The sequence below is a fragment of the Diabrotica virgifera genome, chromosome 1 (genome assembly GCF_917563875.1).
Source record: "Diabrotica virgifera virgifera chromosome 1, PGI_DIABVI_V3a".
In the NCBI taxonomy this organism is placed as follows: domain Eukaryota; kingdom Metazoa; phylum Arthropoda; class Insecta; order Coleoptera; family Chrysomelidae; genus Diabrotica; species Diabrotica virgifera.
In genome coordinates this window covers 201,139,865-201,156,169 of record NC_065443.1, presented here as the reverse complement: position 1 = coordinate 201,156,169, position 16,305 = coordinate 201,139,865, and the positions used below count along the sequence as shown (strand labels likewise).

The window sequence follows — 16,305 nt, the reverse complement described above, 5'->3', positions numbered from 1 at the left end:
AAATGTGCAGTAACTATTTTTTAAGACACACCAAATTTCTTTTGCATATTTTATCTGGTTTTAAAGCAATAAACAAATCGTCAGTTTGTTAGAAAAAATTTCAACATTCCCTATCTCGGAAACGAAGCATTTGCGGACATACGTGTATCAAGCAAACTGTCATTATTTTTCCTGCAGATTTACCCCTTAAAGTTTGCAATACTTATTTAAAAACACCCTATATTGATGAAAAACATGTCCAGTTGTTAAAGTATCTACCTATTTTATGGTCAAACATAAGCGAATGAAAAAAAATGTTGAGAACACATGAAGCTATAGTTGGGATTTAATTTCAGTATTTTATAAATGCTAGAATATTCCACAGGATGATGCGAACTCTGAGAAAAAACACAGTTGGATTCGTACACCCGGTATACAATGAAAATTTTCCTGTTTAGCAACAATATTATTACAGCGATATTGTTAAAGAATAAGGCTATAACATATTAAAAAAGTCACTTAAATCGGACAACAGGTTTAGGAAATACGAGACATAAAAAATGACCAATTTTCAAAGTGAACCGTTAATTTTGGTCCAGAGTGTATTTAAAAATTTATACAGTTTATCAAAAATTGTAATTGGTGCAGTGGTGGTGACGTTTCCGTATGAATTCAAAGAAAATTGAATAAACATCGATAACATTCTGTTAGACATTTTGTAAAATGCCATTTATATACGTATTTAAAACATTTTTATCAGTTTATACTCCATTTTTACACCTCTCGACACCTAGTTTAACGAGAGAAAACTGGGGTGTTTTGGATTTTTGGTGCCACAAAAATAGCAATTATTATTGATTTTAGAGACTATTTGTTAAATACCGTCTATTTATGATTGTAGTTTTCCCTGACGATGATAATAAACATTATCGAAAGCTTGGAACTATTATAAATAGTTTTCTTCGAGATTGCTGCTATGGGCTATTCCACGAATATACGACTGTCTTGGATTATTGCGACAACGAATATTTTAGTGTGCAACATAAGAAGTGCGAAAGTAAATGGCTCGAATAATTGTTCCAATAAACAACAATGTATTTTGCAATTTACTTTCGTTCTTCATAAATTGCACAGTAAAATTTTCGTTGTCGAGATAATCCACAACAGACGTATGTTCGTGGAATAGTACCCCGATATTTCAACCATGTTTTATATATTATATAATTTAAAGGTTTTTGGGAATAAACTTTGGGCATAGCTGAAAGTGGAGATATATGTAGATATATATTATATAACTTTTATTTATGGCAGGTGTAATACAGATATGAAAGTAATTATACTAATCATAAAAAACCTTTAAAATGATACTTATTTATCCATCGTTGCATTTTTAGTTGTGATTTAACTATTTTTCGTGAAAATTTATCCAGGTACTGTCACGAAATCATGACAAAAATTCGTGCTGTGAAAGTCATAAATATGTAGCTATGCTAGTATAAAATGCTCAGCTCAGCTGCATTACTATACAGTTAGTTTCGTAAAAAAGAAAATAAGCAATATTTTGGTTTATACCAAAATTTAATAATGGTGAGTCTATACAGCAAAATTGTATCCTTGGTGTATATACTGTTACTGAAAAACAACTTTGTTCATGCAGGTAAGAAAATAATATTTATTAAATTACAAAATTTTTTATATTAAAATATAAAACATTTAGATATAATATAAATCTTATAATTTTTTCTTATAATGTAAAGGATAGAAGTTTCAAAACTGGTTTTGCTGTACTCAATAGTATAACCTGCAGACTTCCTACAGCTACCATAGACAGAAATAAAATATGTTCCACAATTCCACATAATCTTTCTTAATATATATATATATATATATTTAAAAACATAAGATGTAGATCTTTGAAACACACTCAGTGAACCAAAGATCCAAGGTTATTGGTTTAACGACCACTCGTATATATATATATATATATATATATATATATATAATTATATATATATATATATATATATATATATATATATATATATATATATATATATATATATATATATATATATATATATATATATATATATATATATATACATCCTACTATCAATTTGGCATCGATACATTATGCATTTACCATCGATTTGGCATCGTCTTGCAAAGTGGCATCTGTATATCGATGCCACTTTACACTACCTTAATAACTTTATTCCTGTACTTGCTACCAGAAGTCTAATCAGCTCGGTAGTTAGAGATTTGATTCCTTGATGTTACTTTAATATATCAGCTTTCCTTGTTTACCTCTTACTAAGTTATATAAGTTTATTCCATAAAATGTTTGAGTCCAAAATGATCGTACAGTGAAAATATTCTATACATTTAGTTCAGTGTTTTACCGTTTTGTCGCTGCCGTTATATACATGAAAACGTATATCCCACTTTCATTATCAATCATTTTGGCATCAGAAATTTGGCATCACTGTTGAATACAATATTATTCACAACGAAAAATAGACAATTTGAGAATGTATATATTATTTTCATAAAGAAATCAGTCTGGCATCATGTTTTATTGTTTTCACCCAATTTTGAAAAAATGTGAAAACTTTGTATTATCCACGTCCGTCTGTCCGTCTGTCTGTAACCACAACTCCTCCGTCAATATACCAGCTAGAATGACAAATGAGGTATCAAATGAAAGCTGATAATCCAAGGATGGTAGTAAAGGTGAGATATTTGACCTTGGCGGTCTGTCCGTCGGTCTTTACGACCGCGAATATAACTCCTCTATCATTATACCAGGTAGAATGACAAATGAGGTGTCAAATGAAAGCATATAATCCAAGGATGGTACTAACGGTGAGATATTTGACCTAGGCTGTCTTTCCGTCGGTCCCTCCGACCGCAAATATAACTCCTCCGTCATTATACCAGGTAGAATGACAAATGAGGTGTCAAAAGAAAGCTTATAATACAAGGATGGTACTAAAGGTGAGATATTTGACTAAGGCGGTCTGTGACTCGGTCCCTCCGACCGCGAATATAACTTATCCGTCATTATACCAGGTAGAATGACAAATGAGGTGTCAAATGAAAGCTGATAATCCTAGGATGGTACTAAAGGTGAGATATTTGACCTAGGCTGTCTTTCCGTCGGTCCCTCCGACCGCGAATATAACTCCTCCGTCATTATACCAGGTAGAATGACAAATGAGGTGTCAAAAGAAAGCTTATAATACAAGGATGGTACTAAAGGTGAGATATTTAACTTAGGCGATCTGTGCGCCGGTCCCTCCGACCGCCAATATAACTCCTCCATCATTATACCAGGTAGAATGACAAATGAGGTGTCAAATGAAAGCTTATATTCCAAGGATGGTAATAAAGGTGAGATATTTGACCTAGGCTGTCTTTCCGACGGTCCGTACGACCGGGAATATAACTCCTCCGTCATTATACCATGTAGAATGAAAAATGAGGTGTCAAATGAAGGCTGATATTCCAAGGATGGTACTAAAGGTGAGATATTTGACCTACATGGTCTGTCCGTCGGTCCGTCCGACCGCGAGTATAACTCCTCAATCATTATACCAGGTAGAATGATAAATGAGGTGTCAAATGAAAGCTTATAATCCAAGGATGGTACTAAAGGTGAGATATTTGGCCTAGGCAATCTTTCTGTCGGTCCGTACGACCGCGAATATAACTTCTCCGTCATTATACCAGGTAGAATGACAAATGAGGTGTCAAATGAAAGCTTATATTCCAAGGATGGTACTAAAGGTGAGATATTTGACCCAGGCTGTCTTTCCGTCGGTCCGTACGACCGCGCATATAACCCCTCCGTCGTTATACCAGGTAGAATGACAAATGAGGTGTCAAATGAAAGCTGATAATCCAATGATAGTACTACAGGTGAGCGATTTGACCTAGGCTGTCTTTCCGCCGGTCCGTACGACCGCGACTATAACTTCTGCGTCTTTATACCAAGTAGAATGACAAATGAGGTGTCAAATGAAAGCTGATAATCCAATGATGGTACTACAGGTGAGCGATTTGACCTAAGCTGTCTTTCCGCCGGTCCGTACGACCGCGACTATAACTTCTGCGTCTTTATACCAAGTAGAATGATAAATAAGGTGTCAAATGAAAGCTTATAATTCAAGGATGGTACTAAAAGTGAGATATTTGGCCTAGACAATCTTTCTGTCGGTCCGTACGACCGCGAATATAACTTCTCCGTCATTATACCAGGTAGAATGACAAATAAGGTGTCAAATGTAAGCTGGTAATACAAGGATGGTACTAAAGGTGAGATATTTGACCTAGGCGGTCTGTCGGTGGGTCCGTCCGACCGCGAATGTAACTCCTCTATCATTATACCAGCTATAATAATAAATGAGGTGTCAAATGAAAGCTTATAATCCAAGGATGGTACTAAAGGTGAGATATTTGAGCTGGGTACTCTTTCTGTCGGTCCGTACGACCGCCAATATAACTCCTCCGCCATTATACCGGGTAGAATGACAAATGAGGTGTCAAATAAAAGCTTTTGGGTGAAAACCTAGGACTTACGAAGTCCAATTTAAAAATAGGGCATATCAGAGATATGCCTTAGACATCATAGAAGACAATGACACAGAAAAATCAAACAAGCAATATGTCAAAAGGGCCTTAGTTATGTATCTTCGGTCCTGTTGGTCCAATCGTGATGTATAGCACCTCAAATGATAGGATTTGACAAACAGAATACAATGAGAGAAAAATCAAATACAACCTCATGTCAAAAGGGCCTTAGTCGCGTATCTTCGGTCCTATAAGACCAATCGTGACGTAGGGCATCTCAAATAATAGGACTTGACAAATAAAATACAATGACACAGAAAAATCAAATACAGCAACAAGTCAAAAGGGCCCTAGTTATGTATATCTAGTCCTATTGGTCCAATTGTGACGTACAGCAGCTCAAATGGTAGGGTTTAATGAACAGAATACAATGACACAGAAAAATCAAATACAGCAATATGTCAAAAGGGCCTTATTTACGTATCTTCGCTCCTATTGGTCCAATCGTGGCGTACAGCACCTAAAATAACTGGATTTGACTAATATAATACAATGACGTATGAAAATCAATTACAGCATCATGTCAAAAGGGCCTTAGTCTTGTATCTACGGTTCTATTGGTTCAATCGTGACGTACAGCGTCTGAAATGATGGGATTTAACTGGCAGAATAAGATGGTGTAGACAAATGAAAATGACGGCATGTAATAACACTTTAAAATTGTAGAAATAAAATGGATTAACACACATGGTATGACATATTAGGTGAGAGTATTTAACAAATAGAATACGATTACATACGTCCAGTTTTTGACAAGCGACTTCTCTACATATGATAAACGCGAAAGGGCCCCAACGTTCACTGCTCGACATAGGCCTCCCTTTCACTGCATATACCCACTGCTTTCTGACGCTGTGACTTGAGAGGATAGGATTTAACGAATAGAACGACAAAGAAGACTAAACAAGGCAGCTCACGGGAAAAACACAACTGTCCGTTTTATACTCTACAGGGAAGCATCAAATATTCAACGTAAGAATATATTAGAGTATAACGGTATGATAAATCTTTTTCTTCTTTTTTTCATTTAGTGCATTCCGTACGTTTTTTAAACATAATCAGGAGAAGTTGTTGAATTTCTGAAGTCTATAAAAGAATTTCTTAACAAACCTTTTTTTAATTGTGTTATGGATTATTTTTAAGAATGTGTTTAAAAGGCACTTCGCAGGCTTATTGTTCAATGGTCTTATCACTTTCAAGCGCCTGTCTTTTTTGTAGGACTATTAATTGTTACTTGTGATTTCAACCATTCTAGCGGGGCAATGCCTTTTCTATAACTGAAATGAATATTGTTATCCATTTAATTTTTTTCCTCAATTAATTGAATGCCTCCTACTGGTGTTTGGTCTAAGCTTACCGCTTTTCCCCATTTAAGCTAAACTGCTCGTCAAAAGTTAGGGATATAGAAAATTATGCTCATTTTCATAGCTAATTTTTTCGAGAACAGATTAACGGATTTCACTATTTTTTTTTAATATTTTAGATTTTTCTTTAGTATTTACACAGTTGTGCAAAGGTTTACACAAACTTCTTTTTTGTACTTATACCGAGTGGTAGGTATAAGTACAGAAAAGAAGTTTGAGTAAACCTCTTGATAGGTATTAGTTACGTATCTTCACTCCCATTGGTCCCAACGTGTCGTACGGCGGCTCAAATCATTGGAATCAGCCAACAGAATACAATGACTAGGGAGCGGATTTATATGCGATCAATTTTGATGAAATATTCGCATATATATGCGGTAAAAAATTACGAAATATGCGCAAGATATGCACAAAAATTCAAAAAATGCGCATTTTGGGAAACCACAAATTTTCTGTCTTATTTAGTAATCTTATTTATTATTTTTCAAATAAAATCATTTTTTATATATGCAATTTATTCACAGTTTTTACAAAAACTGCTACCAATAGTTACCTATTTAAAATAAAACAACAATATCACTATAAATATATCTTCGATTATAATTCACTACAATGTGTTTTTCCAAATTCTTTACGAGGAAACATATTCTTTGATCAGACAAAATATTTTTATAACTTGAAAAACTCCTTTCAACATCGATAATTGGTGCGTATTTAAAATAACTTGTTAATTTCCGTTAGAAAATCGTAAAACTTTGGCTAAAGGTGTAAATTCTCTTAACAATAGAGGATTTAAAAAATCACCAGAATTATAGGTAGGTACCTACCCTAATAGCACAAGGACGTCCAATGGACGTCCTTCACGGACTTTAGGGACGTCCATTGGACGTCCGTTTTCGTCCGAGGAACGTCCTTTATACGTCCTATTTTGGTCCAAATGTCGCGCTACCGAACGTCCATTGGACGTCCATCTAATGTCCGAGGGGACATATATTGGATCTTAATCGGACGTAAATTGGACCTTAATCGGACGTCCTAGGGGACGTAAATTGGACGCTAATCGGACGTAAATTGGACCTTAATCGGACGTAAATTGAACCTTAATCGGACGTCAATTGGACCTTAATCGGACGTAAATTGAACCTTAATCGGACGTAAATTGGACTTTAATCGGACGTAAATTGGACCTTAATCGGACGTAAATGGGACCTTAATTGGACGTAAATTGGACCTTAATCGGAGTAAATTGGATCTTAATCGGACGTCTTAGGGGACGTGAATTGGACCTTAACAGGACGTCCAATTTTGGTCCAAATTCCACGTTGCCAAACGCCCAATGGAGGTCCACCTAACGTCCGAAGGGACGTTCGGTGGACGTCAATTGGGCCTTCATAGGACGTCCCAGTTTGGTCCAATGTATTGCTGCCGATCATCCATCTAACGTCCTGGGAGGACGTTCGGTGGACGTCTAGAGACGATATTTATACCTGTGGAGAATGTATTGTGGGAAATAAAAAATATATTTTTTAAGGAACTTATATTACATCTTATATTAATTTACAATTATTGGATATTAGATTATTTACATTAAATTATAATTACATTTCTCCAAGAAATTAACGCACCACCTTAAAAATGGGCCATTTTTGATGTCTCGAATTTCCTAAAGCCATTGTCCCATCTAAGTGATTTTTTTAATAATATTATAGCCTAGGCTATATGGGCTACCTCCATAAGCTTGTCATGCACGGGGAGCTATACTGTAATAATATTATATCACATCGCTGAGGGAACTCTACATTACATATACTTTTCGAATCAAAACTTTTATTCTCTTAATATTATTACTTAAAAAATATATACTACATTCGTCTCGCTAAACTCGAAAAATAACTTATAAACCATAAAAATCTCCAAAAATATAAATGACATAAATGAGAATTGGCACAATTATTATTATGGTTTTAAGTTGATTTTTCGGATTTAACTACAATATTATGCAAAAAATTATCTTATATCGCAGATTTAAAATGGGTTTATCTCGAAAACAGTTATATTAAGTTTAGCGAGATGATTGTAGTACACTTTTTTTAAGTAAAAATAGTAAGAGAATAAAAGTAGACTGGTACACAGTCTGATTTTTGCATAAGAGTTTAATGAAATGGTAACAAATCAATTGGAAGTTCTGTCCGACAAAATACATGGAACGTTTTCGGTAGTCTGATGTTCCAAGTTTTTAACCTGTTCCACAATTAAAACTTCCCCGGTTCCAGTATTCCCGTACATCAAAGTTTGTCCGACTAGACACCGTGAAGCTATTAACAAATTTTCAGCTTGCTGTTAATCAACTTTTTTTATTACGCGGGATCCAGGTCTATAAATGAATACAATAAATAAGTAGGTAGGTACATATTATACACTTATTTATACGAGTACAATTAATAGTAGAGCTGGTTTTTGGGATGTTACAAGCAGCATTTGCATTTCCACAGAGATACTTATGACAGAAATAATAAAATACCGAGACGGACTATTATTATAATAATTTACAATAGGGCCCGACGGCCGAGGCTATAGGGACAGGTAAAATTTATGACTGAACAATGCACCGAGCATCGATACAAGCAATATGTACCGGTCGAAGGTTATTTTTTATTGTGCCAAATGGACGTATATAGTACCTACCTTTAAAAATCGAATACACAAATTAAAAGATATTTAACAACCATAAAGATTTGTCAAACTCTATCACCGACTTCATGAAAACAAGTATTACTACATTCTTTGATGGTTTTTGCTGTAAATTTTAAAGGATTGACATGAAATTTGGCATACGCATAGCTAACATGCCAAAGAAAAAAAGTGATATTGTGCCAATGTGTGCTATTGCCCTGGGGTGAGTTTCACTCTTTCTCTGGGGTGAAAAACGTTCAAAATAAGTCCGGACTTCGATAAACTGATTAATATTAAGCAACCTTTATTCCATACTTACAAAGTATGTGTACTTACAAATTAGTATGTGAATTTGGGGGGTGAGTTTCACCCCGAGGAGGGGTGATATACAAAATATAGATAGATACACAAAAGATATACAAAAATGTTTCAAAACATCGAAAAAATGTGGTAAAATGCAAATATACATATCATATTATGATAAAATTGCGATTTTGGCGATTTGCCTTTTTGGATAGAATGATGATGATGTTGATTAGGATAAAACTGCGAAGAATTTTTTTATCGAAATATAGTAAAAAATATGAAAAATATACCAAAAAGCTTGAAAAAATATGTAAGTATGTAAGGAAAAACATAAATAATTAAATAAACTTTTGACAACACAACACAAAAGTTTGAAACACTCACTATTTGGATTGGTTGTCCTGGCTTGTGATTTTCTTCTTTGCAGATGACGCTCACGGATCGATGTCAATGTCCAACGGACGTCCGAGCACGGACGTCCAATGGACGTCCAAAGGACGTTCATATTTATTCAACACGTAAGTACGTCCAACGTCGGACGTCCGAAGGACGTTCATTTATAGTCCATCCGCATTAGGACTAAAACTGGACCTATTTTGGGCACACGTACGCTCAACTTCAAAAAGATGCTCTCAATATTCATCTGTAGTAAGGATACATTGATAAAAATTATATTTTTGCTTATTAGAATTAACCACCAAACTTCTATCATCTTGGTAACGGGAATAATAAAACATTATAAAGTCCACTTTACATCAACAATAATTGAACAAGAAATTGACGACAAGTTATTCAAGGTCAAATTTGGCTTATACAAAACACAATTCTACTTCCAATTTTGCCGTGAATAAACAGAAAATAAAGAAATTTGACAAAATAAAACATATCCAATTGTTCTATTTCATCAAATTCCTTCATTTTCTTTTACAAATCATACATTTTGTACTCGTCAAATTTGGCCTTGAATAACTTAGTCAATTTCTTGTTCAATTTATTGTTGATGTAGAGTGGACATAACGAATAATTTACCGATCAGATTTTCACACGTTACATAAAAACAAAAACATGTATTAGATATTAAACTACATATACAGTTTTGAATTAAATATGATTTATAATCTTTTCCATTTAAACTATTTTATTAACATAATTAAGTTAATATTTTATTAAATAATTTTGCTGTTTAATCCCCTTATTGGTAGAATATGTCCAATATGGACGATTGGAAAAGGTCCGTATTTCGTCCGAGTACGGACGTCCAAAGGACGTTCATATTTATTCCACCCGAAGGACGTCCAACACCGGACGTCCGAAGGACGTACATATTTAGTCCACCCGAAGGACGTCCAACGCCGGACGTCCAAAGGACGTACATATTTAGTCCACCTGAAGGACGTCCAACGCCGGACGTCCAAAGGACGTACATATTTAGTACACCCGAAGTACGTCCAGCGTCGGACGTCCAAAGGACGTCCGTTTATGGTCCATGGACGTTAGGACCAAAAATTGACCTATTTTGGACGTCCAAAGGACGTCGTGTGCTATTAGGGTATTAAATATAACAAAAGTATATAAAATTCGGATTTCCGGGTAAAACATCCTTCGTCATTTTAACATCCTACAATCATTTCATAACGGCGGCGTATTATCCTATAAGTACTTTGTGTAGAGATCGTTTATTTTCTAAGAAAAAATGAAAGGCGGTTAATGAGCTGTCTCTCTTGGTTCTCGAATTAATACAGACCACAGCCTGTGCGTGGAAATATTTTGTCAAATTAAAAAATTTAAATTTTGTTTTGGACTAATGAAATAAAACATTTTAGTAGTTCCAAAATGACACAAAATCTAGGCATCGGATAAAAAAGTTTATTTGAAGAAAGTGTATTTTTTTGTTCTTCTTAATGGCGGTACAGGCTCGTTTTTTTAATATTGTATTTAATTACAGAATAATTTTCAAATATTACCTAATATATTTTTCAAATTGGGCTCTGTACCGCCATTCTTTATTATATTACGGATACGTGTGCCAAATATCTTGAAAAAATATTCAAAATTACAGCCGCAATCTTGGAACGCGTTTTGGCTACCTGTTGATCGCTACTGTATCACCTTAAACAATTTTTTAAACAAATTCACAAAAATAATTTTTTCATTACGAACGATTTTTTAGATAAGTTGGGTTATTCTGAGCAAAAAAGGTATCTTGAGATTTTTCTCTAAAATTGATTTTTGTCGAGTTATATGGCCATTTTCGCATTTTTCAGGTTTTAAATCGCGTATAACTCGACAACAATCAATTTTAGAGAAAATTGACAAGAGACCTTTTTTGTTCAGAATGTCCAAAATTATCTAAAAAAAATTGTTCAAAGTGAAAAAATTATTTTTGTGGATTTGTTTAAAAAATTGTTTAAACAATTTTTCGACCACGGCACCTTGTGAATATGTTATAAGGACCTCTTTTTGAGTAAGTTTGTGCAAAAAAATCGAATCGGAATAATTTCACTAACAGGGGCGACGATAAATCCGGGACTATAGCGCTAATTATTAATAATTAAAAATAACAGCTTTGTAATAAAATAATGACAAAAATCTCTTAAGGACCTTGAAGCAAGGGTTTGAAACTTGATCTGCTCACTTTTTAATTTCATAATAATAACTTTTAATCGAGTTATTAAGACTTAAAAATGGCCATTTTCGCATTTTTCAAATTTTTAATCGCATATAACTCGACAACAATCAATTTTAAACAAAAATGGCAAGACACCTTTTTTGCCCAGAATGACACAAGTTATCTAAAAAAAATTGTTCGAAATGAAAAAATTGTTTTTGTGAATTTGTTTCAAAAAAATTTTTTAAACAATTTTTCGACCAATGCACCGCCCGGCACCCTTTGGATATGTTATAAGGACCTCTTTTTGAGTAAGTTTGTGCAAAAAAATCGAATCGGAATAATTTCGCTAGCGGGGGCGACGATACTGCCCGGTCTACTTTTGATGCTGATGGTGATAGAATAGATACTTTTTATATAACAAAAATAAAACTTTTTTTAAACTCTTTAAAAAATTTGTGGCGGGTTTTCCCCGAAAAGTGCGTTATTTTTTGGACATTTTACGTTGAACTAGTCGATTTGGAATTTGACGAATAAGAACCAACTTTTGATTAGCTCCAACTCTGTTTTTATTGTGTGTCCAGACTTCATACATACATCATTTTTTTTACTGTTTTATAAGCTTTATATTTGCTAGGAATAGTTTTTCGATCAAATACTTACTTTTTGATTTATTTGCGAAAAACCATCTAAAAACAAAAGTTACAAGGAATTTAATTAGTTTATCCACTTACGGACTTATTTGGACCTATATTTTTTCACACTCGAGAAGGGGGTGGTACTCATCCCCAGAAAAAAAGCACACACTGGCACTCTGATGTTCATTTCGCGAAATATCGCAGGGTTCGTATTTAAAATTTTTAATTTACTCCTCACCCCTTTCCGTGGGGGTTCGTTTTTGGTATCATTCGATAGACTTTTGAAAAATATTGAACACGCATTTTTTAGTTTTTCGATCTGACGTTCATTTCGCGAAATATTCGCTTTTTTGTGAAACTTTGTGACTCGCCCATCATTTCTTCAGATTTGGGAACACTTAATAATCGGAGGGGGCCAAGTCAGGAGAGTAAGCCGCATGAGAAAGTAATTAGAACCCCAACTCGAATTTTTGCTACTGTCACAACGCTCTTGTGAGTCGATGTATTGTCTTAGGTCTTGAGAACACTTTTTTTTTCTGCTTATGGAGTCGTTTTTCATTCATCACATACCGGAACTCACCACATAAATTTTGAAGACCCTGACATCAAAACTGTATTAAATTATATGTGATCTAAGTAAGTTAATGAAAAGTCAGAATAGATAGAGTAGAACACTTATAAAAAAAATTGTAACAAGCAATTGGACATCGTAAGTTCTAATTTTTCACAAAAAGTGACCGGAAGTTGAACCGGCAGTCGATATTTGAACCCTTCGTGTAACTTTTTGTCAGCTGATATGACGGATGAATTTTGTTCACCTACAGATATGGACGAACAGACAGGCATGAAACCGGAAGTATGTATTTGTTCTGGTCTTTCTTAGTCGTGTTGACCAATAGTTTGTACTATTTCGACGAATTTAAAACAGTACTTTCGGTTGCAACTCTGGAACAGGCAGTCCGAGGTCAAACTTCTCACATGTAATATCATATTTTGGTTATAGGCTTTCATTTGACACCTTATTTGTCATTCTTTCTGTCCTACTAATAGACGAGTTGTGTTTATTGACGGACAGACATGGATAATTCTAGGTTTTCACATTTAATGATAAAAACAATAATTATACAATTCAGTTAACCTGACTATATCATTGTGATAATGACTTCTTATCTAAAAGTGACAACGGCAATAATTGCCGTTGTAATAATTATTATTCCATTCACTCACGATAAAATATCGCAAAACCTCCAGATTTTAAAGAACCGCTTGGATTGACATAAAATTTGGCACACACGTAGCTAAAATGCCAAAGAAAAAAGTGAGATTATGCCGATATGTTCTCTTGTCCTGGATGTGACTTTCACCCCTTCTTGGAGGTGAAAAAACATACGTGCAAAATAAGTCCGGAAGTGGATAAACTGACTAATTCTAATTCTAAGCAAATTTTATTCTATAAAAGTTTTAGGTCAATACTTTTCGAGGTATGTGCGAGTGAATATGTTTATTTTTCATAGAAAAACACGTTTTGGACGGATTTTCGCAAATAACTCAAAAAGTAAGTATGTACATATTTTATCGAAGAAAATATTCCTAGCAATAATATAGCTTATGAAAAAGAGGTGTCAGTATAAGGTCTGTAGACCCAGTAGAAGCAGGGTTGCAGCTAATGAAAAATAGGTTCTTATTCGTCAAATACCAAATCGAATATTTCAACGTAAAATAACCAAAAAAATAAAGCACTTTTCGGGAAACACTCATCATAACTCTTTTAAAGTGTTTAAAAAAAATTTTTTTTGGTGTTTTTAAAACAGTTTCTAGCGTGAAAAGTAAGCAAGTTACGCTGAAAATAAAATCGTTCCCTTTTTTTGGCAAAAGAAAGTCATGAAAATTAATTTTTATCGCTTCACACGTTACTTTAGATAAATGTATTGTTTATACAGGGTGTCTCCGAAAATAGTGCGTTCCTTTAAGGTGTGGATATAATACACAATTTAGAACAAAAAGGTGTTGTAACATTTTTTCCTAAAGTTAACCGTTTCAACAAAAATTACGTTGTTCTCCATAAGAGTAAATTTTTATTTTCATAAATTTATATGACCTGGCAACATGGCGTAGAAGAACCTGTGACTGTGAAATTTAATCTAATGGGACCCCTTGTTTATTTACTAATTGAGTATCAATTTGCATATCAAAATGTATTTTCGTTTTTTGGTCAAACGGCTGAATTTAGAATAAAATGTTATAAGACTTTTTTGCTCTACATTGTGCTTTCTATCTATACCTTTAAGGAATGCACTATTTTCGGGGAAACCCTGTATATGATCTGTAAGTTGCATTGGTTCAAAATGCTTATTTTTGAAAGGGGTTTTGTTGAAAGGCCTCGAACGAATCACTAGTCACGAGTATGTATATGCAAATTTTGAACAGCCATATCTTAACCAATTTTTGTCTTCCAGAAAATCAAAAAATTCCAAATATTTAAAAAAGCAACACCTACATTTTTTACTCTTTAAGATATTTGGTATCACTAATAATTTTTAAGTTATTTTGACAAAAGTCTTTTTTTCAAAATTAAAGATTTAAAAAAATTTACTTTAAAACCAAATTTTTCCACAAATAAGCACTTTGAACTGATGAAACTTACAAACACAAACAATACATAAAGTTACTTGTGAAGTGGTAACGATTAATTCCATTTGGGCTGTTAATTAGAGGGAGTTTTTAGAATATTTTTAACCAAAAAAAAAGGAACAACTGTATTTTGAGCGTAACCTGCTTACTCTTGCTGCTGGAAACTTAAAAAAAAATAAAAATAAACGTTTTCTTAAACACTTTAAGAAAGTTGTAATAAGTTTTTCCAGAAAAGTGTTTCATTTTTTTTATTTCACGTTAAAATATTCGATTTGGAATTTGAGATATAAGAGCTTATTTTTCACTATAGTCTGTTTTTAAACAAGAGGAGTCATTCAAATTTCCCGCGCCGTACACCTTGTTTGTAATTGGTACAACCTCAGGCAATTTTACTCATATCAAATTTTGACACTATTGGCATTTCATAGGTTAGTTTATTTATTTTATCAGCAATTTTTGTATTTTCTGCGTTCTTCCTTTTATTTTTAGATTTTTAGTCAAGATTACCGTCAAAGGCCGATATGATCAACCAAAAAAGAAGATTTATCTGATGATATTTCTAGTGACTTTCTTGGGTGTGAATCTGCCATTTAGTTTACCTACTCCTCTTGGTTTTAAAACAAAGCTTAGCAATAACTCTGCTTCTACTGGGTCTACAGACCTGACACATATACCATTTTTTCACTTTTTTATAAGCTATATTTACTATTTGCTAATTTTTTTTTCAATAAAGTACCTACTTTTTGAGTTATTTGCGAAAAACCGTATAAAAACGTTTTTTTTTTGTTGAAAAATGAACATATTCACTCGCAAATATCTCTAAAAGTATTGACTTAGTGAAAAACGCTATAAAATAGAAGTTGCTTAGAATTAGTCAGTTTATCCAATTCCGGACTTATTTGAACGTATTTGTTTTCATACCCTATAACCGACGAAACTCACCTCCAGATCAAAAGCACATATCGGCACAATATCACTTTTTTTCTTTAACATATTAGCTATAGGTACGTGTCCCAAATTTTATGTCAAACCAAGCGTTTCTTCAAAATTCTGACCAAAAACCCTAAGTAAATTAAACGAAAATATAAAATGAATTTTTCAAACAAATATTTTAAGTCGGTATGAGAAATTTTAATTTAACAGATGAAATCAAATAAACACAATTCAACTCGTAAAATATTTAGACCCTTGCTTGGTAATCCAGCTGAACAGGTAAAGAACCTACCTTTTATGTAGTTTATAATCTGAGAGGATGGAATATTTTACCAAAATATTCCATCCTCTAAGTTTACAATAGACCTTTTCTACCTGTCCTCAAAAGATCGGTATTTTTAACTCGTGGCAACGTCGAAAAGCGGCAAAATGATGGGAAATACACATTTTTATGTGGTGGAAGTCAAAATGGTTATGAAGTGTAAAAATTTTTGTATATAATTTAAATTTTTAAAATTAAAATTTTAGAAAACTGAGAACG

The 16,305-nt window shown here is 33.5% G+C and overlaps 1 protein-coding gene across 1 annotated transcript in view; it reads left to right on the top strand.

Annotated features, from left to right (window-relative positions):
• Window positions 1–1,468: 1,468 nt before the first annotated feature.
• Window positions 1,469–16,305, top strand: part of LOC126879017 (trypsin alpha-like) — a 136,262-nt gene continuing 121,425 nt past the window's right edge. Inside the window, exon 1 of the mRNA XM_050641897.1 lies at window positions 1,469–1,636. Coding sequence (XP_050497854.1) covers window positions 1,564–1,636 — 73 coding nt within the window. The 5' untranslated portion in view covers window positions 1,469–1,563. The remainder of the gene's footprint in view (window positions 1,637–16,305) is intronic.